The 26,467-nt window shown below is 43.2% G+C and overlaps 1 protein-coding gene across 1 annotated transcript in view; it reads left to right on the forward strand.

The window, feature by feature from the left end:
* RAB3B (RAB3B, member RAS oncogene family) overlaps window positions 1-26,467 on the forward strand; it is a 114,008-nt gene that overhangs the window by 21,171 nt on the left and 66,370 nt on the right. Inside the window, exon 2 of the mRNA XM_040360483.1 lies at window positions 17,828-18,055. Coding sequence (XP_040216417.1) covers window positions 17,828-18,055 — 228 coding nt within the window. The remainder of the gene's footprint in view (window positions 1-17,827; window positions 18,056-26,467) is intronic.

A 26,467-nucleotide genomic window follows, 5' to 3' on the forward strand; every position in this document is an offset into this window, starting at 1 on the left:
GCGTCAATCAGTACACAATATTGTTAGTTGCTTATTGCAGGTGATTAACACAGAAGCATTTTCAGCTTTCCATCTGGTGTCTGTAGAGCTGGATTTATTTCCAGTCTGCTGCTAGGTAAGCAGTAATTATATCAGTTTAGTTCAGGCTGCTTTACAGCTCTGTCATATATTTGAGCTTATCAGTATAAAGAAGCATTTTGTTTAAGGGCCCCTTAGTGGCTCAAGGTATTGAAGCAAGAGACAGCCAGGGGACTAGTATCTTCAAAATCAGCTCGGCAATGTTAGCCTACATATTTGTTTCCTAGAACATGTTTCTTTTAAATTTTCAATTTTTTACACTTTTTCCAGAGCAACGTTTGACTGCTCAGTCTTAACACATAAGAGTGTATGTTGCTTGTGTAATCAGATGCAGTGTCTTCCCACCAGTTCTCTTGTTCCTTTAATGTTGCAGGAATTTTTATTTGCCATAACTCCAGGGCTTCTTGAGGTTGTCATTGTTTATTCTCATAAACTACTGTAGTTGCATATAGAATCTATTCTAAAACATATCCCATAGCCTGTTCCTGTCTCTAATTCCTGGAATAGAAATAATGCTGGGGGCTAAAATGACCACGAAATGGCCCCTAAAGGGTCATTTGTTGACAGGCATAGTTCTAAAAAGCCACGAGAGCCATAAGCAAGGTTGGGGAAAGGTCATCAAAGAGCAATGCTGCAGGAACCTGACTGAAGAGAGAGAACACTGATGCCGCGTACACACGATCGGTTCGTCTGATGAAAACGGACCGTTTTCATCAGATGAACCGATCGTGTGTGGGCCCATCGTTTTTTTCCCATCGGTGAAAAAACGTAGAACCTGTTTTAAAATTATCCGATGATTAAAAAAACGATAGAAAAAAAAACGATCGTCTGTGGGAAAATCCATCGGTTAAAAATCAAGTCGACGCATGCTTGGAAGCATTGAACTTCATTTTTCTCAGCACGTCGTTGTGTTTTACGTCACCGCGTTCTGACACGATCGTTTTTTTAACTGATGGTGTGTAGGCAAGACTGATGAAAGTCAGCTTCATCGGATATCTGATGAAAAAATCCATCAGACCGTTTTCATCGGATGAACCGATCGTGTGTACAGGGCATAACTCTTCCTTTTCATAGGATATTTATAGGATCAAATACTGTAGATAACAAAATTCCATCCTCAGTTCTGTTTGAGGGCATTTGTTTGGGACCAACGTTTTTCCATTGCCCTGGTCCTTTGGCTCTGTTTCTTGCTTGCTATAATATACAGTTAAAGATTACTAGCTTTCTATTCTTTTACGAAATAGTCAAGACCAAAGTTTTCTTTTTTATATATAACAGAGCAGATAAGCCTTTCCTAAATAAGAAATTGCTTTAAGATTTGGTAATTGTTAGGAAGTCACTAGGCCCCTGAAACTTGTACCTTAAAAAAACATGTCACCAGTGGCAGACAATGATCACTCAACAGTCCCTATGTGAGAACACATTTTGAACCCCCATTTGATTACTACCAAAGTCCAAACATAGATTGATGTAGAGTAACCTCTATGATAGAGGGAGAGGGTCCCAGCACCTGCCCAACTCCTATGTACTGTAGTATAACAGGGCTGTTAAGTCCCAAAGGGCCCTTTTTAACTTATCATGGCTTTAACCACTTGTCCACCGGGCCTATGTTGGCACTTATCTCCATGTAAAAATCACAATTGTTTTGCTAGAAAATTAATCAGAACCCCCAAATATTATCTATTTTTTTTTTTAGCAGACACACTAGGGAATAAAATGGCAGTCATTGCAACTTTTTTTTCTCGCACGGTATTTGCGCAATATTTTTTCAAACGCCTTTTTTTGGAAAAAAAAAAACGGTTTCATGAATTAAAAAATAACAAAACAGTAAAGTTAGCCCAATTTTTTGTATAATGTGAAAGATGACGTTACGCCGAGTAAATAGATACCTAACATGTCACGCTTTAAAATTGCGCACACTCATGGAATGGCGCCAAACTTCGGTACTTAAAAATCTCCTTAGGTGACGCTTTAACATTTTTTACAGGTTACTATTTTCGAGTTACAGAGGAGGTCTAGTGCTAGAATTGTTGCACACGCTCTAACGCACGCGACGTAACCTCACATGTGGGGTTTGAACGGCGTTTACATATGTGGGCATTTTGTCAAGGGGAATCGGGTAGTTTTATCAAAATCGAAGCAGTACTTACCGTTTTAGAGAGCGATCTTCTCCGCCGCTTCCGGGTATGGGCTGCGGGACTGGGCGTTCCTATTTGATTGACAGGCTTCTGACGGTCGCATACAACGCGCCATGATTTTCCGAAAGTACCCGAATGTCGGTGCGCAGGCGCCGTATAGAGCTTCTTTCGGCTACTCGTGACGCGATGTATGCGACCGTCGGAAGCCTGTCAATCAAATAGGAACGCCCAGTCCCGAAGACCATACCCGGAAGCGGCGGAGAAGATCGCTCTCTAAAACGGTAAGTACAGCTTCGTTTTTAAAAAAACTACCCGATTCCCCTAGACAAAATGAGCATCAATCTAAGGTTAAAAAAGATTTTTCGGGTGAACTCCCGCTTTAACATAGGAAGAGGTGTTTGTAGTTTACAGAGTGGGCAGCACAGTGGCTAAGTGGTAAAACTATCTGCTTCCCCCCCAGCAAATGTAATTTCGAACAGCACATGCACGAGATGAAGCATATGTTTGTCATGTCATGTATGACAATCTCGCAGTTTAGCTACCAGATTTCCATGAAGCTAATGGTGATATTGCCTTACCAGGGGGCATTTGTACAACTTGGGCTACGTCACCACTGCCTTCAGGAAAACCTGGAATTTCATTAAGTTAAGTAGATAAACATAAAAAAAAAGTTTTGCCTTTTAGTTATATTTTAACTTGTGTAATAATTACAGTGAACTGACTTTTACATTAGGAAAAAAAAAATGCAAAACATGTTATTATAATATAAATTTTAATAATGCTTTTTTTTCTAGCAAAAACAAAATATCTATCAAAGAAAACTGTAGAGTAATAATAATAAAAAAATTGGGGGAAAAAGTATAAAATAGCTCACAAGAAAAAAAAAACTGCATATAATATACCTTGGGGTACTGACCCTAAATTCATAAACAAAATGGTGTTCTATGGTGGGTATGAAAAGTATGCAAAGTCCTCTTTCAACATCACATTTCACAGCATGAATTTCTTATTTTGAATTACTGGAGATTGTGAAAACGCAATATGACACAATTCTTATTAGCAATTTAAAAGCTGCACTTATTTCACAAGCTTTGTGTGAATTAAATGGAAGAAGTGTAATGCCGGTTCATCAGGAAGGTTCATAATCCATGCAGGTCTGCTTCTAAGACACACAGGTAAACGTTCTCTGTAGTTAATGAAGTATAAAAAATAAATCCAGCCATGTTCCATCGGCATGACAACTGGTATGGGCAGGCTAGTCTGGTTTTAGAAGCATGACCTTTAAATGGGGGTCTATGGAAAAGGTGAAAAACATAAAAATAGAGGGATAGCATTTGTATCCAGCTGAATTATTAATTTGATAACCGCATCCTTCTAAACTGTACATCTAATGTTCGTGGCATTTTTTTATTTTTATCTATTTTGGCATCTTGTTATATGTAATTGTTTGAGCGTTTAGTCCAGTGATTATGGCGGAAAGGATAAATCTGTACTGCTTACATCTTTTATATGAAAAATAAATTGCTATTGTGGGGCTTAAAGTGTGTGTTTTTTTTTTTAAGTACTACCAGTCGCTGATTTAATCACTTACTGGGTACGCAGCTTCTTTAACTTTAATCCTTGCCTATGTTCCAGTTTAAGCTGGTGCCATAACCGTTGCTCCAAGTTTCCTGTTTCAGGGTGGCTCCTTTCCCTGGCAGCATCCTATGGGGTCACCCTTGCATGCAGGAACTAGAGTTCCATCTCCCTACTCTGTGTTTATCAATAGAAATACACAGCCACATAGCCTGGGATCACAAGGCCCTCCCCTATGATTTCCACATTGTATTTTAATTATTTCTAGCCTGCTCAAAATTAATCTGAACAAAAAAAAGGATTTAATATAACTTGTGTTACTAAACCTAGGACCCTGCATTCACTATATCTGGTCTCCCACAGTACATGGAAATGCAATATTTTTAGTAAATGCAAACTGCTAAATACATTTTCTCATCAGCAGCAGATAGCAGTCTTGTGACTTCTATCAGTGTCTATTTAAAGCTTGTAGGAGTGAGTGAGTGAGTAACTTGTATAGCGCTGACAAATGCGAACCGAATCGCCTCAATGCGCTTGTATCCAGAGTCGTGCTGATCCTTCAGAAGAGATGGGCCTTCCGTTTTTTCCTAAAAGCCCAATGGTTTTCTTCCATGCGAATGGTCGTGGGTAGAGCATTCCAAAGCCGAGGTCCTTGGACTGAAAATCTACGTTCTCCCTTAGATTTGTAGCAGGCTGTGGGGATTTCGAGAAGGTTTTGGTTAGTTGATTGGAGCACCCGATTGGTGACGTAGGGTTTAATTTTCTTGTTTAAGTATTGCGGAGCGCTTCCTTGTGCGCATTTGTGAGTGAGGCAGAGTGTCTTGAATGTGATCCGATCCTTTACCGCTAGCCAGTGGAGGGACCTCAAGACTGGGGCGATAGATTCCCACGTTTTTTTACCTGTTACCAGTCTGGCTGCCGTGTCCTGGATGACTTGTAGACGCGAAATCTGGAGTTTTCATTCTGCATTGACTATTCTATAAGGCTGCAGGACCCCTGGCCCTCAGTCTTGACAGTGCTGATTGGCCTTGTGCTAATCATGTACAGGTTGTCCTTGCCTCTGTTCTATCAGGAGATGATTTGGGGGCTGTGGAAGATGGGGAGGAACAGAAGACAGGGTTCAAACATCTCTTTTACATAATGCATAGGGTTAACCCCTTAGGTTACACACTGAGTAGAACAAGACTGCTTTACTGCATATGCAGACTGATTTTACTGTTGTGGGTTTAGTAACACCTTAAGTTTTATTTCACATAAGTTTTATTTCAGAGTCCATTTTTCACTTGGAGCCAAGCTACAGGCAAATCTTTTGCATTTCTTGTGTATACAGTGGAGAGGGGTTGTAACACGGGTTACATAGTAAGAATAACCGTCTAAAGGGTTAGATTTTTGTTTGAATGTTTGTAAAAATCTTGTTCGTCAGAACATCATTCTTTCTTGCCACCATTGGATCAACTAATGTCACGGTCAGGGGTCAGGCTCAGGGACCAGTAGCTATAGCAGTAGAAAGTTTCCCACTGACTAGTAGGGTAGGTATCATGATTTTCATGCAGGCTCATCTGACCTGTGGGGTCTAAACAATAACTGGTATTCACCAGAGCTCCTAATGAAGGAGATGGGTTTTGCTGCATGTTAGTACCAGGTCGCGGTCCTCAGGATTGCCCTACAAGGAGGTGAGCAAGCCGGGGTCCAGTAGCAGATATAGCAGGTAGAGATCAAGCAGAAGAGTAGTTGGTAAACAAGCCAAAAGTCAGTAACAAGTGGTTGCAGGTTGGGATCAAGCAGAAGCATATTCAAAGAACAAACCAAAGGTCGGTAAAAAGTGGTAGTGAAGATCAGAACAGCTTTGGGCTAGCCCAATCCCTCCGTGACCAAAAACTTGCGTCCTACATCCCGCATATACGCTCCCCGACGGGCCTGAAGGTGACCATGCCCCAACAGATTTCGAAGGAGTTTAAGTCCTTCTACGAGTCACTCTATAATATACCCGCGACGCCCCCAGCCCCGGACCAAATGGAGGATTACATTTCCTCCTCCCGCATGCCTACCCTATCCGCCTAGACGCGCGCTTTGTTAGAGGCCCCAATCACGTTAGCCGAGCTTCAGCTCACGGTGAGCAACACCAAATCAGGGAAAGCCCCCGGGCCGGACGGCCTCACGCTCCAATATTACAAGACGCTACTGCCATCCCTGGGGAACCACCTGGTAAAGATGCTTAATATTCTTACCGAGGGCGGTGCCCTACACCCCTCCACACTCCAAGCACAGATTGCAGTTATCCCTAAAGAAGGCAGGGACCCGACGTGTTGCGGAAGCTATCGACACATTTCCCTCCTTAATACGGACCTTAAATTGTTTACCAAAATTATTGCCACCAGACTACAGCCCCACCTGCCCCGTCTCATTCACCTTGACCAAGTGGGCTTTGTCCCAACGAGAGAAGCGAGGGACAATACCACCAAAGTCCTAGACTTGCTCTACACCACCACCCGTACCAAGACACCTAGTATTTTTCTGAGCACCGACGCGGAGAAGGCCTTTGACCGAGTAGGTTGGGCCTTCATGCTCGCGACGCTGAGACATGTGGGACTAGGCCGTAACATGATGACGTGGATCGCAGCGACTTATGCGTCCCCCACAGCCAGGGTACGGGCTAATGGGGTGTCTTCTGACCCCTTCCCGATCACTAACGGGACGCGACAGGGATGCCCGCTGTCACCCCTTCTCTTTGCTCTCTCACTGGAGCCATTTCTATGCCAGGTGCGGCTGCACCCAGGTATATCGGGGGTCGCGGGGAACCGCACCCAACACAAGGTGTCGGCCTATGCTGATGATCTCATGTTTACCCTCACCAATCCTACTGTCTCCCTCCCCGCCCTCATGGGGGAATTTGAGCGATACGGGGTACTCTCGAATTTAAAAATCAATTTCACCAAATCAGAAGCCATGGGGGTTGGGCTATCACGAACACAACTAATGCATCTACAGGAGAGGTTCAGGCTGAAATGGACGACGACCGCCCTAAAGTACCTGGGCACGCATATACCCCAGACGATCTCCCAGGTGTATGATCTTAACTTCCCACCCCTGCTGAGGTCAATTCGAGCGCTCCTAAACAAATGGCATACGGGACTACACTCTTGGGTGGGCCGTTGTAACATCGTGAAGATGACAATCCTCCCGAAATTTTTGTATCTCCTGCAGGCATTGCCCATTCACGTTCCCACCTCATATTTTAAACAGGTGCAAACCATGCTCACGGAATTCATTTGGGCTAAAAAGAGACCACGTCTCCCAGCGAGACTCCTGGTTTTACCTAAATCCCAGGGGGGCCTCGCGGTACCAGATGTCCGCACCTACCACCACCACGCGATTCATCTAAGCAGGCTTGTGGATTGGTGCCGTAACCAGGATAACAAGCTCTGGGTGCAGATAGAGCAGGACCAGTGCGAGCTCCCCCTGAACAGAGCCCCCTGGTGCGCCTCGGATGTTTCGGCGGAAACCAAACGTCATCCACTGGCCGGTAATACGATACGTGTTTGCGCTAGACTTATACCGCAGGCGTCGATATCCTCAACCAACTCTCCTCTATACCCCATACTGGGGAACCCCCGGTTCACGCCGGGCGTGCAGGATGCGGTCTTCCGGAGACTGAGCGGTGCGGGCCTCCACCAGTCCTCCCAATTTTGTGTGGGGGGGAGGTGGTGTAGTGTAGCCGAGCTCTCGGATCCGGAGGGACCGTATCGTCTGGATTTTTTGAGAGCCCGTCAGCTGGACCACTTTCTCCGCTCCCTGACACCCCCGGTCACCAACACTCGGCCCCTCACTGCACTAGAGGAGATCTGCAACACCTCGGGTAGTACATCACACACGCTCTCCCTAACCTACAATATTTTAAATGCCCCGCGCGCGGATTTTGTGCCCCCGGGTGTACTTAAGTGGGAAGAGGAGCTGGGCTGCAATTTTGACGCGGCCAAGCGCCACCGCATCCTGAGATTCACACATAGGTCCTCCATCTGCGCTAAGACACAGGAGACAAATTACAAGCTCCTATCACGGTGGTACAGGACCCCAGTGCTGCTCCACAAGTTTTTTCCGGAAACGTCGGACCTCTGCTGGCGCTGTCGTGCCGACAGGGGGACGCTACTGCACATTTTTTGGTCATATCCCAGTCTGAGCCACTTTTGGCGAGTGATCCGCGAGGTGGCTCAAAAATTCATTGACCACGATATCCCGGCAGAACAGCTTTGGGTATGCTGGAGATGGCACATTAATCTGGCAAACAGTTCAGAGACATTACTTAAATTATGAAGTTTGTCAGAGGAGCAAAGGGTTCAAGAGATACAAGAGATAAGGCAAGATTGTCCTAAGATATCAGATAGGGAGCTGTTCGGCATCTCAGGTGACACAGAGAGAAGACACTTCAGAGGTTGTAGGTTCAGATCCGGAGCCTGACAACTAATTTAATTTGCAAGCCCTTCAAATTTTGCCCAGACTTGCTACTTGAATGGAAATTGTTGGTTCAAGAAAAATGTTAAATCATCTCATTACTGCAGTCGAACATGAATGTCAATTTGACTTCACCAACCATTCGTTTTATGTATCATAAAAGATTTAGTTCCGTTTGAAGTAAACGGGATGTCTGTATGAAAGAGGAAAAAAAGCCCAAAAATAAATTAAATTCAGCCACCACATCTAAGGACTGGTAAACTGTAATCTTTTGGGTTTAGTTGTGTATTGAAGTGCCCTTTTACTGTGCAGGAGGTCAAGACAGAGCCTTGCATGCAGCTTTTCTAGAGGACTAAATTACTGTGGGGAACTATCAGAGTACTACAGTTCCAGTACCCCCCCCCCCATGTCCTTGGGCTTTGGTTCCCTCCAGCTGTTTGCCTGTGTTGCCAGCTCTACCATGACTTCACTGAGAGGCATGCTGTTTATGAGGATAATCACAAGTAGCTGTTTGTGTTCTGTACTGTTTTACTGAAGTAGTGATTCTCTGTTGCTAAGGCTTATAGAGACATCCATCCGTGATCAGTGTGGGGAATAAAGGGGGTTCTCTGTCAGGCTTACTGTTATATACTGATATGAATCCCTCCACCTTTCTCAAGAACCCGCTGCCCATCCCGTAGATTTGAACCAGATCTTACCAATTCATTTTTTCTTCTTTACCTTGGTGATGTATGCCAATTATAGGACTCTAATGTTATTTCAAAGCATGCCTGTCCTTTAAGTGATTCTATACTATAGCAGGAAATATGTTCCCAGATTAAAATAATTTTCTTCTATTATCCTTCATTTTATCGTTTTGACAGATTTCATACAAAAAATCAGCACATTAAGATAACCAGTTTTGTAAACAGTATTTACATCCTAGCATGTACAGGATTCATGTTCATCTTCTTTACCCAGTGGGAAATGTCACAAGAATCGACTCCCTCCAAGGAGACATGTCTCTTGCTACCCGCTCTGTTTTCTCTGAACCGCAGGTGAAGATCACGCAGAATGTGACACTTCCAGGGGTGTTGGATACTTCATCCCCTGCTGCGCACTATGGTTACTCTCGCTGGCCCTTTCATCGCTACATGATACAGTAGTGACGTAGGGGCCAGCGGATCAAACAATGGAGTGCAGCAGGGGATGAGGAATCTGACCGTTGCCAGAGTGTTGGGTTCCTAGTTCCCCTCTGCACTTTGGTTTGTGCAGGATCTACAGCCGGTGGTTTCTCCTCACTTCTGCAAAGGTCAATGGTGTGGGCAGCAGGAGATGTGATTCCATGTCTTCATTGCATGAGGATTTTTAAAATTGAAAGGGGCTGTAAAGGTTTATTTTTTATTTTCTAAATAGGTTCCTTTAAGCTAGTGCATTGTTGGTTCATATACCTTTTCCTTCGATTTCCCTTTGTTTTCTTTGTCTGAATTTCTCACTTCCTGTTCCTCCTCAGTAAGCTGTTCAGTAAGCTGTTCTGACTGACTTTCCACCACTCGGATGATGGTGGAAAGCTTACTGAGGAGAAACAGGAAGTGAGAAATTCAGACAAAGGAAAAAAAAAAACATTTAGAAGGGAAATGGAAGGAAAAGGTAAGTGAACCAACAGTGCTCTAGCTTAACCACCTCCCGCCCGGTCCATAGGGGATTTACGTCCGGGAAGTGGTTTTGAAATCCTTACTGGACGTCCATGGACGTCCTGCAGGATTTCATGCCGCGCGCACCCGTGGGGGCGTGCAGCGCGATGATCGGTGATGCGGGGTGTCAGTCTGACACCCTGCATCTCCGATCTCGGTAAAGAGCCTCCGGCGGAGACTCTTTACCACGTGATCAGCCGTGTCCAATCACGGCTGATCACGATGTAAACAGGAAGAGCCGTTGATGGCTCTTCCTCACTCGCGTCTGACAGACTGACAGACGCGAGTAGAGGAGAGCGATCAACGGCTCTCCTGACAGGGGGGGTTGACGCTGATTGTTTATCAGCGCAGCCCCCCCCTCGGATCGCCACACTGGACCACCAGGGAAGCCCACCCTGGACCACCAGGGAAGGGCAAAAAAAAAAAAAAAGGGGGCAAAAAAAAAAGTCTGGGAAAAAAAAAGCATTAAAAAATAAAAAAGATGCCAATCAGTGCCCACAAATGGGCACTGACTGGCAACATGGGTAAATCAGTGCCACCCCACAGTGTCCATCGGTGCCACCCCACAGTGTCCATCAGTGCCACCCCACAGTGCCCATCCATGCCCAGTGCCCACCTATCAGTGCCCATCTGTGCCACCCATGAGTGCCCATCTGTGCCACCCATGAGTGCCCATCTGTGCCGCCTATGAGTGCCAAGTGCCGCCAATGAGTGCCCATCAGTGCCGCCCATCAGTGCCGCCTATGTGTGCCCATCAGTGCCGCCTATGTGTTACCCATTAGTGCCGCCTATGTGTGCCCATCAGTGCCGCCTATGAGTGCCCATCAGTGCCGCATACCAGCGCCGCCAATCAGTGCCACCTCATCTGTGCCCGTCAGTACTACCTCATCGATGTCCATCAGTGCCATCTCATCTGTGCCCATCAGTGCCGCCATATCAGTGCCCGTAATTGAAAGAGAAAACTTACTTATTTACAAAAAAAATTACAGAAAAAAATAAAAACATATATTTTTTTAAAAATTTTCAGTCTTTTTTTTAGTTGTTGCGCAAAAAAAAAAATCGCTGAGGTGATCAAATACCACCAAAAGAAAGCTCTATTTGTGGGGAAAAAAGGACGCCAATTTTGTTTGGGTACAGTGTAGCATGACCGCGCAATTGTCATTCAAAGTGCGACAGTGCTGAAAGCTGAAAATTGGAAGGTGCGTAAGTGCCTGGTATGGAAGTGGTTAAAGGAACCTATTTAGAAAAAAAAAAAAAATGGACCTTTACAACCCCTTTAATCACAGAATCACTTTAAAATGTTGCGTGTTGCTGATGAGGGACATAAAGTGTTGGGATTACTATTGCTGACTTGTTTTGGACCTAAATAAACATAGATTTATCAGATGTGGTAGTGTTACCTCTTTGTTGTTGCTCCACAGCACTGTCCAGTAATTTGGGCGTTGTCTTGTACAACGTATAAGGAGAAAATTGTTCTGGAAGTGCTTTGCCAGCATTGAGAGTACCTGTCACTTATTCAGACTTTATTTTAAAAGTAAACCTGTTGATGGACAAATACAGAGACTACCATTGCTCACCTGGCTGCAGCAGTTAAACTTTCTGCCTGGCTGTTATTTTAGGCCACTGGGGCTGAGTTGCTGACCTAGAGCGGACATCCAGATCAGTAAAGTCTCATAAGAGTTCTTATCTGCCACCTGTTACGGGTCAGTCGCTCCAAATTTTGACGTAAGAGAGTTAAAACTACCTCTCTAACATATCAATCTCTTGCCACTTTTCTATCCTTTAACTTGCTAATAAAAGCATTATGATACCTACCAGTTGCCTTCTTGCTACCATTCCTGGAACCAAGCCAGGTTGGGGGGACACATGGCTACTGTCAACCTTCAAGAGCTATGTTCAGACAGACCCACCAATTACAGGAGTAGATTCTACGTGCTAGGTGTGAATGCCACTTGTGTTATGAGAAGAGGGTGGGAGGAAAGCGGGAGCGACAGAAAAAAAGATAGAAGTATCTAGCTTTGCATCTTCTTCCTTATGTAACATTTTGACAGGCTGTCACAGTCCTGGTGGAGAATCCGTTTATAAGGGAGCCTCCCTTGGACCTCCAGTTCAAGCACTTCTTGGCATGAAGTGGCTTGGAGAATAGACAAACCATAAGCAACTGGAGCCCTGTCTGTGCAGAGATGTCAGTGTTTGATTATGTTTAATGTGGAGTTCCACCCATTTTTTTTTATGTTTGTCTGTGCTGCATGCTCTAATCTCATATGGACAATTTTTATTTAATTTGTTGCTTGTAAATACCTTTATTTTGTAGTCCTTCATTACTTCCTCCTCCTTATTTGCCTAGGCTATTTGCAAGGGTTTCTGGGATAGGCATCATGTTTCCCAGTAGTCCTTGCAAACCTGACTGAAACCTATTACATTGCTTGTGCACTGAGCATGTGCGAGATATGCAAAGCTGAAATCCAGGAAGTCATACAGTCTGGCTTCATGATGCCCACGCTTAAGATGGCCACGGTCTATTTCTAGATTATAAACTATCTAAATGCTGTAACAACCTAACAAAACGGACCTTAGTTTACAGACTAACTTTACTAGAATACATTAAGCTTGTGTATTACAGGGGTATTTATATTTAAAAAGTGAAATTGTGGGTGGAACTCCCCTTTAAGATGGTGGGTACAGAAATCAGGTTTGGCACATGTCAGAGACAGTGCTGGGTTATGGCAAAGTCAAGCAGCAGGGCAAAGTCTGAATACAAGCCAGGGTCAGCAGCAGGCAGACAGACAGCATAAAGATGGCAGGTGAGGACGTATTTCATAATACAAGCTAAGCTAAGGTCAGTAACTGGCAGAGGATGAAATGGTAGAATTAGCAGCCAAGTTCATAGTCAAGGGTAGGCTAAGGTCAGGGCCTGCATTGGCTAGACAAAGATGGTGCCATCTTAACTTATATTTATATTATTACATATATTTCATATCTGACAACTATCTCATAAACTCTTAATTTATTTATAAAGACGTTATATCGCAACGGCTACCTTTGTGTCTGTAGTGCATGTTCAAACCTTAATACCATAACCTATAACATGTTGTTAGGTTTAGTTCAATTTGAATGCATTATTTAAGCATTTCTTTAGAACTGCCGAACTCATTTATATACTCCTGGAGTAAAAATCTATTCGATTTTAGATAAAATACGACTAAAACTAAAACAATTCATATAACTAAAATGGCATTTTAGTCAAAAGACTATAACGAAATAGAAATTTGATGTCCTTAACACTGCTTGCAATGGGACCCCTCTGCAAGGGTTAAATGTTTTTTTTGTCTAGGAGTGCCTTCAAAAGCAGAAATGATTACCTTACCTTATTCTGCCCTGCAGTAGGATCCCTCCTGCAGTGCTGCACTGCAGCCTTCCCTCTAAGATGTAGCCAGCAGGGGTCGCACGCTCCTCCACGTACAATACAGGGTTAATAGGCCTGCATTGTACGTGATGACACCGAGGGGCTTCCCACAGAATAAAGCATCAGGGAGAAGCGGATTGCGCTAAAGCAGGCTACCGGGGTAAGAATTAATTCCTGTTCCTGTATCTCCTAGACTTAACAAGTATTTGACCCTTGCAGAATGGAGGTGCCAATAGTAGATTTATTTTTCCTATATCCTGGAGTTGGTCTTGAAAGATTTAATCACATTTATCATTCTTTTAAGAAAGCGTTAAATCAGTGGGTTTATTTCCACTTTAAAGCCGAACTAATGCCGTGTACACACGGTCGGAATTTCCGACCAAGAAAAGTTTGATGTGAGCTTTTGGCAGGAAATTCTGACCGTCTGTAGGCCTCATCTGACTTTTTCTGTCTGGAATTTCCGACATCAAAAATTTGAGAGCTGGTTCTCAATTTTTCCAACAAGAAAAGTTTTTGTCGGAAATTCCGATCGTCATGTACGCAAAAAAAACACGCTGCTCGAAATTAATTCGACGCATGCTCAGAATCATTGAACTTAATTTTTCTTGGCTTGTGTTGTACGTCACTGTGTTCTTGACGGTCGGAATTTTGTGTGGCCGTGTGTATGCAAAACAAGTTTGAGCCAACTTTCCGTCGGAAAAAAATCCATGGTTTTCTTGTCGGAATTTCTGATCATGTGTACCATTAAGCCACAAATACCTCTTCTCCAGCAATCTGTCACAAACTATGGTGAACGGGAGTGAACCACAACTGCGGTTAAGGAAAGAATTCAATGCACCTCCCTATGTTATGTGAGATTTCAGTACTGGACCCCAGGCGTCACTCCAATCAGAGAACAGGAGTTTGGGGGTTCACTACATCATCTCTCTAACATATAGGAATGCGTTGAGCTACTAAGGGCGGAGGTATTACAACATGCCTCCAACCACTAGCGTAGAAAAATTACAATAAAGACCAACGAGCACAACTGCATTAAAGATTCCAATGCACTTCTCTATGCAAGTGATTATCAGTACCGGACCCCAGGCGTCACTCCAATCAGAGAACAGGAGTTTGGGGGTTCTCTACATCATATCACTTAACATAAAGGAATGCGTTGGGCTACTAAGGGAGCAGGTATAAAATACCTACAACCCTTAGCATGAAAAAATTTGAGCGAACATGTTCAGTAATTTAGGGCGTATGTCAAGCACACAACGTATGTCAAGCACGTAGCAAATAAGAAAACTGTAGGCAAGTAATATTTGCGTAAGGGAGGCAAGCATGGCTCAGCTGAATTGAGTGTATGTCCCTTTAAGATATTTCACAGCGGGCAACTGAAAATACACTAAGTAATCCCAAGCAGTAAGTTTGTATTAAAGCGGGGTTCCAACCACAATTAGCATTTTTTAAATGTATGTCCTCCTTTCATCATGAGTTTTTATAATATAAATCCGGTCACTTACTATTTTTTCAATCCGCCTCCGCCTCTCCGCATTGTTATTCAAAAAAGATAGTTTTATAAACTATGTCCACACCGTTGTCATTTTGCTTGTGGGCATTGTGAAGCCCACAAGCACTTACTTCCTGGAAGTCTTGGATGGGGAGTGATAATTGGGTAGCGCACTGCATTCTGGGAAATGATGACACACATTTCTCAGGAGCATTAGAGGGAGATGATGTCAGAATCCTTGGTGATTCCAAAGGCAGATTTTGTGGGACCGCATAGCAACAGGCATTTCCAGATGAGTAAAAAAAATGTTTTATTTATTTTTTATTTTTTAGGTCTAATGAGCACCATAATGAAAAAAAAAATTTGGGATGGAAACTTCACTTTAAGTAGGCTAGATTTAAATACAGTACTTGGTAAGGGCAATAAGTGAAGCAGGTAGTTCTAGAGCAGAAATTGTTACTTATCCGTTTTGCAGAGGATGAGTGTTGTAGTATCTTAGCAGCAAGGGTTTCTGTAGTGTAGGGTCTCCTGAAGGAAGATATCTTTAGGGTGTCCCCAGCAATGGCAGCATGCCAGCGTGGCTTCAGTTAAGGCATGAGCTAAATGGTGGTAGGGATCGAGCTTGGCATGATGTCCAGCTTGGGGAACGATGGTACCAGTAGTTTTGTAGCGTGGCCGGCTACGGCTGACAATAATAGAACAGCGTGTGTATTACACGCTGTTCTGTTTAAAGCTGAGAGGCATTTCTGCCGATCAGAGCGCTGATTGCGCTGACACTCAGGCGCTGTGCCGAGAATGTACCTTGAGCTACAGAAGTGTAGCCCAATGTACATTGTAAAGGAGATTGTGAGTTGTGAACAGGCAGGTAAGGTTATTTTATGTCTCTTCTGCGATAAATAGCCTACCTGCTCCTAAAGTGGAGGTTCACCTGGAAATGTTAATTTTTAACCTTAGATTGATGCTCATTTTGTCTAGGGGAATCGGCTAGTTTTTTTTAAAATCAAAGCTGTACTTACCGTTTTAGAGAGCGATCTTCTCCTCCGCTTCCGGGTATGGGCTGCGGGACTGGGTGTTCCTATTTGATTGACAGTCTTCCGACAGTCGCATCCATCGCGTCACGATTTTCCGAAAGTAGCCGAACGTCGGCTTCTTTCGGCTACTCGTGACGCGATGGATGCGACCGTCGGAAGCCTGTCGGAAGACTGTCAATCAAATAGGAACGCCCAGTCCCGCAGCCCATACCCGGAAGCGGCGGAGAAGATCGCTCTCTAAAACGGTAAGTACTGCTTCCATTTTAAAAAAACTAGCCGATTCCCCTAGACAAAATGAGCATCAATCTAAGGTTAAACATTTTTTTTAGGGTGAACTCCCGCTTTAATTTGTTGTTTTTACACTTCAGTTCTGCTTTAAGACTTCTGCTCCCTGCTCTACAATTTTGTTTGACTACTGGGTCCCAAAAGTGACTTACATGACTTTACCAAATGATCCCAACCCTTAAATATTCTGTTGTAGTTAGAGGGTTAAATGACACCTTCATCAAATCATAGAAATTAGATGTTGATTAGGGCTGGAAGCTCCGTGGAGCTCATGAATATCGGTAGATGAGTAATCATGAGCCAACGAAGCTCATTAATGAAACTGCTGTTTTTATTAAATGGCAGCACAATTGCTACTTTGGCCCCGGAATATATCACATTAACTCTTTCACCTCCTGAATTGATGATGCTGTGCAGAAGTGTTCTGATTTTTTTTTTTTTTTTGTGATGTAATACTTTAAAGGGGTTGTAAAGGTACATTTTTTTCCCTAAATGTCTTCCTTTACCTTAGTGCAGTCCTCCTTACCTCATCCTTCAATTTTGCTTTTAAATGTCCTTATTTCTTCTGAGAAATCCTCACTTCCTGATCTTCTGTCTGTAAGGCTGGATTCATACCTATGCAGTTTTAGTGCTTTTTGCATTTTGCAGATTTGCACTACAGAACATGTTCCATAGGAACCCATGGTAAATGGACTGTAGTGCAAATCTGCAAAATGCCAAAAGCACTAAAAATGCACAGGTGTGAATCCAGCCTAACTCCACACAGTAATTCAAGGCTTTCTCCCTGGTGTGGAGTGTCGTGCTCGCCCCCTCCCTTGAACTACAGGAGAGTCAGGACGCCCACTAACACACAGCTCCTTTCTCTATCTGCAACGTAGAGAGCGCCCTGACTCTCCTGTAGTCCAAGGAAGGGGGCAAGCATGACACTTCACACCAGGGAGAAAGCCTTGCATTACTGTGTGAAGTCACAGACAGAAGAACAGGAAGTGAGGATTTCTTAGAAGAAATAAGGACATTTAAAAGCAAAATCGAAGGATGAGGTAAGTGAAGGAGGAATGCACTAAGGTAAAGGAAGCTATTTAGGAAAAATAAATTGTACTTTTACAACCCCTTTAAGGGGTTTTAAAGGCTATTTTTTTTACCTGTATTGCACTCACTGCACTATGCTTAAAGAAAAAATTTAATTTCAGGTGCAGCATCCCCCACCCACTTACTTACTTACCTGAGCCCGATCTCAATCCATAACTGGAATATGAAAAAATCTAACTTAGCACCTACCTACTGTAACTAGAGGGTGCTACAATAGTAAATCTTTGTTCTTGGGTTTATATACACTTTTAATATTTGCCACTTCCTAAACATGAATGTCAACTGGTTTCCAAATGTTGCAGTAAAAATACCTTCATATGTGGTTTTACCAGAATGGGCAATTTTCACTTCAGTATGCCTTTGACATGGTAGAATAATAGAAGGTATTCCAGTGTTTTTGTAGATGTAGCTGGCCCGTGTAGCGCATTCCTTTCACTCCTATGTGGAGATCTGCACCCTACGTGAGGAATGTCTTGGCATGCTTCGGTTACTTTGTTTAGCCCTCCCTTTAAACCTCACCTCTCATTGCAACTTGCATCTTCTGTAGTTGTTGCTTTCTGTACAGGATTCATAGATCCCAAGCCTGTGATTTCTGACTTTGTGTGTTGCAGATGGCCTCAGCCACAGATGCGAGATATGGACATAGAGATGTCTCGGACCAAAACTTTGACTACATGTTTAAACTTCTGATCATTGGGAACAGCAGCGTGGGGAAGACTTCCTTTCTTTTCCGGTATGCCGATGATACGTTCACATCTGCCTTCGTTAGCACGGTGGGAATTGACTTTAAGGTGAAGACCGTTTACCGAAATGACAAGAGGGTGAAGCTGCAGATTTGGGTAAGAAAATATTTTTTAATTGCATTAATACCTCAGTCTTTTTCTTTTATGTAAAGATTTGGGGAAATAACCTCTCAGGTTTTACTGCTTTGAGGGGCTTCCATAGAGCGTTTTCCCTTTGCTTCCTTTTCTGTAGAGAATGTTTTAGCAGGCAGAAAGTGATAAATTCAGAACAGGGGAATGGATAACAATGAAAAGCTGACAGGGGTTCTAGCATTTACATACTTAAAGCCTAAGTTTACCTTAAATAAAAAAAATCAGCACAAGGGACATTACTTATCTTCATTGATATGTGTCAATTGTCCTGCTGTTTCCTCCTTCCTCCAATACCCCAGATCCCCTCACTGCTGTAATCTTCTGTTGCAGCGGGGATTAATGGAACCAGGGGGTTCAAGCATGCCCAATTATACCCGCCCTTTCCACCCAGCTGCTCTATTCATAGAAGCCGGTGCTTCAGCTTCTATGTATGAAACACAATCTATGAATAGAGGGGCAGACCTATCATTCATCTGTACGTTCTCCATTCATAGGTAATTTGTCAAAAAACACACAGAATTTCCAAGCTCAACTTACCAACCAACCGAATTCACCTGTCTAACAGTGCGTTAAAAACAGGGGTTTAGTTGCATGCATTTGCAAATACATGCGTAAGCTGCAGGCCCTGTCAAGGCTCCCTATGTACTGCTGACCCTAAACCTGAAATGTAAAGAGTCTCCTCAGTGGAAGCACATGTATGCTGATGGATAGATGAAGGGCAGATGACTGGAGGGAGCCCAACCCTCCTTAAAGGAGCAGGAACACACTAAACACCCAGCACATTGCACAATGGCAGCAAAGGTGCTAGTGCGTTGCCTGACCACAATGACAACAATACATAAAACAGTCACTGCCCCTACCTATAACTGGTCTTGACAGCAAGGAGCACTGGAAGGGGCGAGCGCATGTCAAAAAAACACAGAATTTCCAAGCTCAACTTACCAACCAACCGAATCCTCCTGTCTAACAGTGCGTTAAAAACAGGAGTTTAGTTGCACGCATTTGCAAATACATGTGTAAGCTGCAGGCCCCGTCAAGGCTCCATTCATAGGTAATTTGTCATTCATAGAAGCTGTAGTGAAAGCTTCTATGAATAGAGTGGCTGGATGGAAAGGGTGAGCATAGTGGTGAACACTTGATGCGTGCCTGTCACAGCCACTTAGTTCTGTTAGCCTCTGCTGCCCCAGAATATTATGGTGGTGGGGGTCATCAGAAGACTTCAGCAAAAGGAGGACACAGCAGCACTACTGACACATCTCAATGAAGGTATGCAATATCCCTTGTGCTCATTTATTTTGTTTTAGGTAATATTAGGATTTAAAGTTTATCGAACAGCAAAACATATTTTTTTTCGTGAATAGATGAGGGGAGGGGAGGGTAAAACCACAGTCATTTTTTTTTGTACCATCTGTGTCTCAGATTTCCATTCACATCCTGTCCTGTAGACTAAATCAGAAGTGAGCAGATACCTTTCCAATGCAATCCCCTCTTACTTGTCATTGGAACAAGTGTTGACATTGAAAGAATTTAAATTGAAATAGTTTTTTATCCCAACTCAAAATTTTGTATTTACGTTTGTTCCCGCTGACATTGGTGATCAAAATAATTCGGAATGTTGCTGGAAATACATATCATGTTGTATAGATTGTGGGGAGGGGTATAGTCCCAAAGCGGGGTGCAGGATCAAACATATCATCAAAAGATAATTACTGTTCATACGGGTGGAGGCCCATCAAAGACGCACAACATGGAGCCAAGGACAGGCGCAGACCAAAAGGACCAGCCCAGGGCACACAGGTGATATACACGAGGGAGAAGGAATTAGACTTGCAGCCCCTGATATCTCCTCTGTTCTATACAGGAAATGCACTATAGGGGTAGGAAGAAAACATCCACGTTAATCCCCGTATGTGTAGATATAGGAAAATTACATATGTCTTAGGCCCCGTACACATGACCGAACATGTCCGCTGAAACTGGTCCGCGGACCAGTTTCCGCGGACATGTCCGACCGTGTGTACGGCCTAGCGGACAGGTTTCCAGCGGACAAAAGTTTCTTAGCATGCTAAGAAACGTGTCTGGTGGAAACCTGTCCATCGGACATGTCCGATGGTTAGTACACCTAACCATCGGACCGAAATCCCCCGCATAAGTCGAAGTGATTCGACGCATGCGTGGAAGCATTGAACTTCCTGGTTCGCACACGTCGCCGCGTCATCGTCGCCTCCACGTCGCCTTGTTTTCTGTCCGCGGGGATTTTGGTCTGATGGTGTGTACACACATCAGACCAAAATCTCCCAGCAGACATGTCCGATGAAAACGCTCCGCGGACCGTTTTCATCGGACATGTTCGGTTGTGTGTACAAGGCCTTATGTTCAGCATAACACCCGCGCCTGTTTCCCATACCAGCCCGGCAGCAATAAAAAACAGACAAGGGTTTCATCCCTTCACCAATTTACAGTAGTTATAGTATAACTTAAAGCATTTTACTTGTTTATTGCTGCTGCTGTTGCTTTTTGTCCTGGGACAACTTTTTTTTACCAGACAGGAAGTGAATCTCTTCAGCTGGGCCTACAATGGAAGTAAACCTGACAGGGCTTCTAATCTTTCTCTATCAAAAACAACAACGAAAAAGAATTTTAGCTACAGATACACTTTATCAAAACTACCATAATAGACTGTCGTTCAGTTTTGCATTTCTAATAATGTGCCATTGTAAATAGAAGCAGAATATGAGAGATGAATGTAGGCTACTGTTGTGGACCCCTTCTTATGAAAATGCTAGTTTTGCCTGGACATGAAGCTGAGAATTTATCTTCAAAATCATTCTGAGTCATTGACTTGAAACAAGTACAAAGACAGCATGGAGCGACTTTTATGGCTTTCATTTGCCACATGTGTGTACCGGGTTTGTGACTCAGAACTGATGTAGCCAGACATAGCCAGGTAACAACATTTTTATAGAGAGCTTTGGGAGCTTGGCCTTCTTTTCTCTTTCTTCCTGACACTGGTCACCTTGACAGGAAGGGCCAGATTCTGAAAGGACTTACGACGGCGCAGCGCCATGTACGCCGTCGTAAGTCCTAATCCAACCCGTCGTATCTATGCGCCTGATTCTTCGAATCAGTTACACATAGATATCCATTAGATCCGACAGGCGTAAGTCTCTTACGCTGTCGGATCGTAACTGCATTTTTCCGCTGACCGCTAGGGGCGTGTAAGCTGATTTACGCATCGAAATATGTAAATCAGCTATATACGCAAATTCACGAACGTACACCCGATCAACGCAGTAAAGTTACAACGTTTACGTTAGGCTTTTCCCAGCGTATAGTTGCCCCTGCTATATGGTGGCATAAGTGTGGCGTAACAATGTTAAGTATGGCCGCGCAATTGTCAGTTGAATTAACGCAGTGCCGTATCGCAAAAAAATGGCCTGGTCATGAAGGGGGGAAAATATTCCGGAGGTGAAGTGACAGTTAGCATTCCCATTAAACGTTGTTTCCTGTCCTCCTTTCTGGAACTGAGGTTTACTGTAAATGCTTCAGCGATGTTTGAAGCTTGCTGAAAGCTTTTCAAATACTTCTACCGAAGCCCATATGTACAAGGCCTATTAGAAGAGGGAAGGTCTGAACAGCCGCACTCCAATAAAAACACCTTTATTGTGCAAAATAACAAAAGTACAAACCACAGCAGGGTACAGGATAAAAAATCTGACACATTTCACACTAATAACAGTGCTTAGTCATAGCTAGAAGATAGGAGTGTGAGCTTGGCAGCAAAAATACAAAACTGAAAATCCAGTATTGGCTTGGTTTGCCCTTTAAAGCGGATCTTCACCCAAAAATCCACTTTTTGACATTAGCTCCAGCATACTGCTAACATCTGCAGTATGCTGTTTTTTTTAGTTGTTGTTGTACTTATCGTTATATGAGCCCTTGTTTTCCGGCTCTGAGCGGGGAATCCTTCGGGGAATGGGCGTTTCTAAGCGAAGAGGAGTTGATTGACGGCTGCTAAGGCACGTCACGCTTTCCGAAAATACACAAAGTCACACTCGGGCGTTTCGGAAGGCATGACACGCTTTTGCAGCCCGTCAATCAACTCCTCTTTGCTTAGGAACCCCTATACCCGGAAGTCATCCCCCGCTCGGAGCTGGATAACAAGGGCTCGTATAACGATAAGTACAAAAAAAACAGCATACTGCAGATGTTAGCAGTATGCTGAAGGGATGTAGCTAATGTAAAAAAAGTTTATTTTTGGGTGAACCCCCGCTTTAACTCCTCTATAGTAGGCAAGTATGGTGACCATGTGCCTCACATTGTATATATGGAGGATGTCCTGTGACTAAACCTGTAAAAAAAAAAAATGCAGCTGAATTAGTTGGCATTTGCACTTGAGAATGTATGGATGAGCCCTGGTTAATCGTCCTTAATTCCTTCTTTAACCCCTTGTGGGGCCAAGCACGCACCAGCCTGTACAGAGCTGATTGCATGTTCTATGTTTACATTTTGCTGAACGTCCTGTAGCATCTGTTTTATTTCTACTCCAGGCATGTTTTGTCAGATTGGACTTGGTTGAAGAAGCTTTGTTTGCCTTATATAGGCCGTGAACTGCTCAGATCTGCTGACTTCACTAAAACGGAGATGTATCCTTGTCAAAGGCGAGTTTGCAGCAGAAGGTTTTCCTAATAATTCCTATGACCTAATACACTGCATTCACTTCAGATACAATGTGCTGGGGTTGCGCAGTGGATATGTGTTTGCTGACCTGCATTTTCCTATTTACAGCTCATCTCTAATCAAAACATTTTTTTTCAGTATTGGATAGAGTAGGACAGTGTTTCTTAACTTCAGTCCTCAAGTCTCCCCAACAGGTCATGTTTTCAGGATTTCACTCAGATAAAACAGTGGTAATTACTAAGGCAGTGAAACTGATAAAATCACCTGTGCAAAAATAATGGAAGGCCTGAAAACATGACCTGTTAGGGCTCTTTCACACGTCCCTTCAGTTTCTTTCGTCCGCTCCGTCGGCTCATCGGCAATCCCCGCTGAGCTGTCGGCGGATAGGGCGGTCCCCGCACACAGTGCAGGGACCGCCCTGTCTGAGCTCCGCTCTGCCCTATGGGGAACCGGATGCAGACGGACCGTCTGTCCGTCTGCATCAGTTCCGTTCCGCCGGACGGAAGAAAAATAGGGTTTTCTTCCGTCCGAAAACCGGATCCCGACGGACGCGGACGCTAGCGGATGCTCCATCCGCTAACAGGCGCGTTCCCATAGGGATTCATTACAAGTCCGTTAACGGACTTGTAATGAACGGACAGGCGGAACGGACGTCTGAAAGGGGCCTAAGGCTGCCTTGAGGATTGGAGTTGAGAAACACTGGAGTAGGAAAAGCTTTTTGGTGACCATTGTAACTTGAAGAGAAAAATGTGAAATCCAAAATTCTATAACTGTAACTGTAGAAGGAGGTAAGGGGAAATCTTGTGGTGTGAATAGGGAATAGCTAAGTAGGGATTTTCCTCTCTATCAAAATATTTCATCTCACTTCCTGTTGTGACAGGAAGGCAAAATCTTTTCAGCAGGACAAAAAGCAAAAAAGACAGAGTTTTCAAGATAAATTCCAGGTATGGATATTTTATAGCTTGGACCAATTTACTATGTATATACCATACTTGGCTGAAATGCCTGGAAGCTGAAAATCACTGAAGTAGATACCACTTTTCAAGTCATCTCCACTTCTGGGTCCACTCATCATGGGCACCATGCAGAAAATGCATTGCATTTACCTCTGATTGGACAAGGTGGAGAGCGTTAAATCATTACCCTGCCTCTCCACCCTGTCCAATCAGAGAATGCTTTGTATTCATTCATAAAATGCTAAACATTCTCTGAATGGCAACCATGCTGAGTGGCCGACCTCCTGTATTCACAATGCATCAGGCAAGCCACTCCGCACGGGATGCAGATCACGTAGAGATCACTGGAGTAGTGATGTCTACTTCAGTGATTTCCATTTTCAGTGGGACATTAGCCAGGTATCTCATATAATTAATACATTGGTCCAAGGTATATGTAATATGTATAAAATATCCATACCTGGCAACCCTTTTTCATTTAGGAGGTGTCCCTTTGCTCCCCCTATATCCCGGTCGCCCCCCTCTTTAACAACCCCTTGTTTTCCCCAGGCCTACAATCTCATCAGTTTTGATCGTGAATGGACAAGGGACTATTTCGGATAGGGCCATACGCCCCTCTCAAAATTTTGTGAAGCATTTGGAAATGCCACCCTCTGAAAGTTTGATATATTCCGTTACATTGGTTTATATTGTTAGGGACACTCGGATTGCGCTGTTGAACATGCAGTAGATAACATTTCAAGACATTGCAGATCCTAATTGACTTTTTAGCGGCCAAGATAGCCATTGCAAAAGCTTCGAAGAGCCCTGTAATCAACTTGGCCCTGTTAAACACAAGTTGACCTGGATTATGCTTAATTAAAAAATTGTGAGCATCCTACAGGATAAACAAGCACTTTTTGATAAGATATGGAAGCCCTGGCTTTTCTTTTTACAAGTACCGGATGTTTAATGGCAATATGTGGTTGGTGGGGAGCTTCTGGATGGACAGGATTTTTTCCTTCTTCTCTTTTCTTCCTATCTCCTCTCTACTCATCTTTTTCTCGTTTCTTTTTAATTTACCAACAAAGCTTCGTATTGTGTAGTCCTATTGATACACCCTTTTGAAGAATGAATATCCTCATTTTAGGTATACCGGTTAGGGTAGCCACTCACAAAAACTACCACTATCTGAGGCCTGATGTCAAAGTTAGCTGCTAGACTACGTTATGTTTCTTTAGCATGTTTTATGTCTATTGTTTTCCTTTTATATGTTGACCATTGCATTATTGATAAGTTTAAAATAATGATAGACTGTTGTATACCTTCAATCCATTCTTTGATACTGGGCCTACACTAAGCGCTGCTTACCCGTAACAATTTCAGGGTGCTTTTCTTTTCCAGTTCTCCTAACTACCGTATATTTCCAGAATGTGCTGGATGTATATAATGATTTTTCAGTTGTTTTTATTATTTTGTAGCTCTTTATGATATTTTTCTGTTAAAAAAAACAAAGATTTTGTTTTAACTAAATCTAGTGAAACAGAAAATATCCATACATGAAATTCCTCTTAAACCTTCCCTACTCTATCTAACTTAAAAAATTAAAATAGAGAGACTTTATAGAGATAAGACTTTAATTGATACCTCCTCATTAAAAGAGAGTCTGCCATTGATGACTCCCATCAAAGCTAGTTGCTTGGCTTCAATATTTTGACTTTCCAGATCTGTAAGCTTGTTTGTGTCTCAGAGTAAAATCCAAACTCCTAACTGGCATACTTGTTCTCAATGGACTTGGAAAGCACTAAAGCCATTGTATTAGCATGAGAGCCAAGGAACTATACTTTTTAAAGCTGAACGCCAGGCAATCTGACAGATAAACAGTGAAGCTTCTTATAAGAGTATCTCTGTATTACTAACCAAAGGATTTGTATTTCTGTTTGTCCAATTCTGATATTTACAGAGCTCTTGTACACAGCACAGCCCTCTCTGAGAAAAGACCTGTCTTTTCTCTCCAGTTGAAGTAGCAAGGTGTACTCTGCAAGTTCAGTTGCTCCAGAGTTTGGCGAATGAGGGGAAGCTCTACAAAATTCCATCATCCAATCACGTGTAAGAAAAATTAACTTATTTTTATTTTCCTTGCATGTGATTGGGTATTCTTTGCAAACTGAAACTTCATCTCAATTATTACGTAAGCTCTAAAGCAACTGTACTTTCAATCTGCAGTCTATTTTCCTTTAGTAAATCCACCCCATTGTCTGTACATAGAATAGTGAAAGCAAGAAAATGTTGATTTATAGTTTTAACTAAGCATAGCACTTTGCAAACTAGTTTTGCCAACTTTGACATATTACCTGGATTTAGACAATTAGCTCAACTTTGATTATGGCATAGATTTGTGAATCATCTGCTAGAATTTACTACAGCTAACTGCATATTCTATTATTTTAATCCTTACGTTTGTAGAACTATGACCACGTTTGCCCCCTGGCTTGCTGATACTGGTATATGGCATGGGTTATGTTCAACTAGTCGTCCTTCATTGTATTGCCCACAATGTGGAGTTTAATGGTGTGCTGCTTCAGATCCACTTTTTGCTGCCTGTGATTTGTGTTTTTGTTTTGTAATATGTTTTATATTCACACTTATACAGTTATAAAAATAAATTCTGCATTGCAAAGGTTTCCCCAGTCTCCCCATATGCCTGGAAACAATGCTACTTGATGGCAAGCAATGGCAGTATGTGGGGTTGAAAGTGGCG

This window comes from Rana temporaria, chromosome 7, assembly GCF_905171775.1.
Source record: "Rana temporaria chromosome 7, aRanTem1.1, whole genome shotgun sequence".
Lineage (NCBI taxonomy): Eukaryota > Metazoa > Chordata > Amphibia > Anura > Ranidae > Rana > Rana temporaria.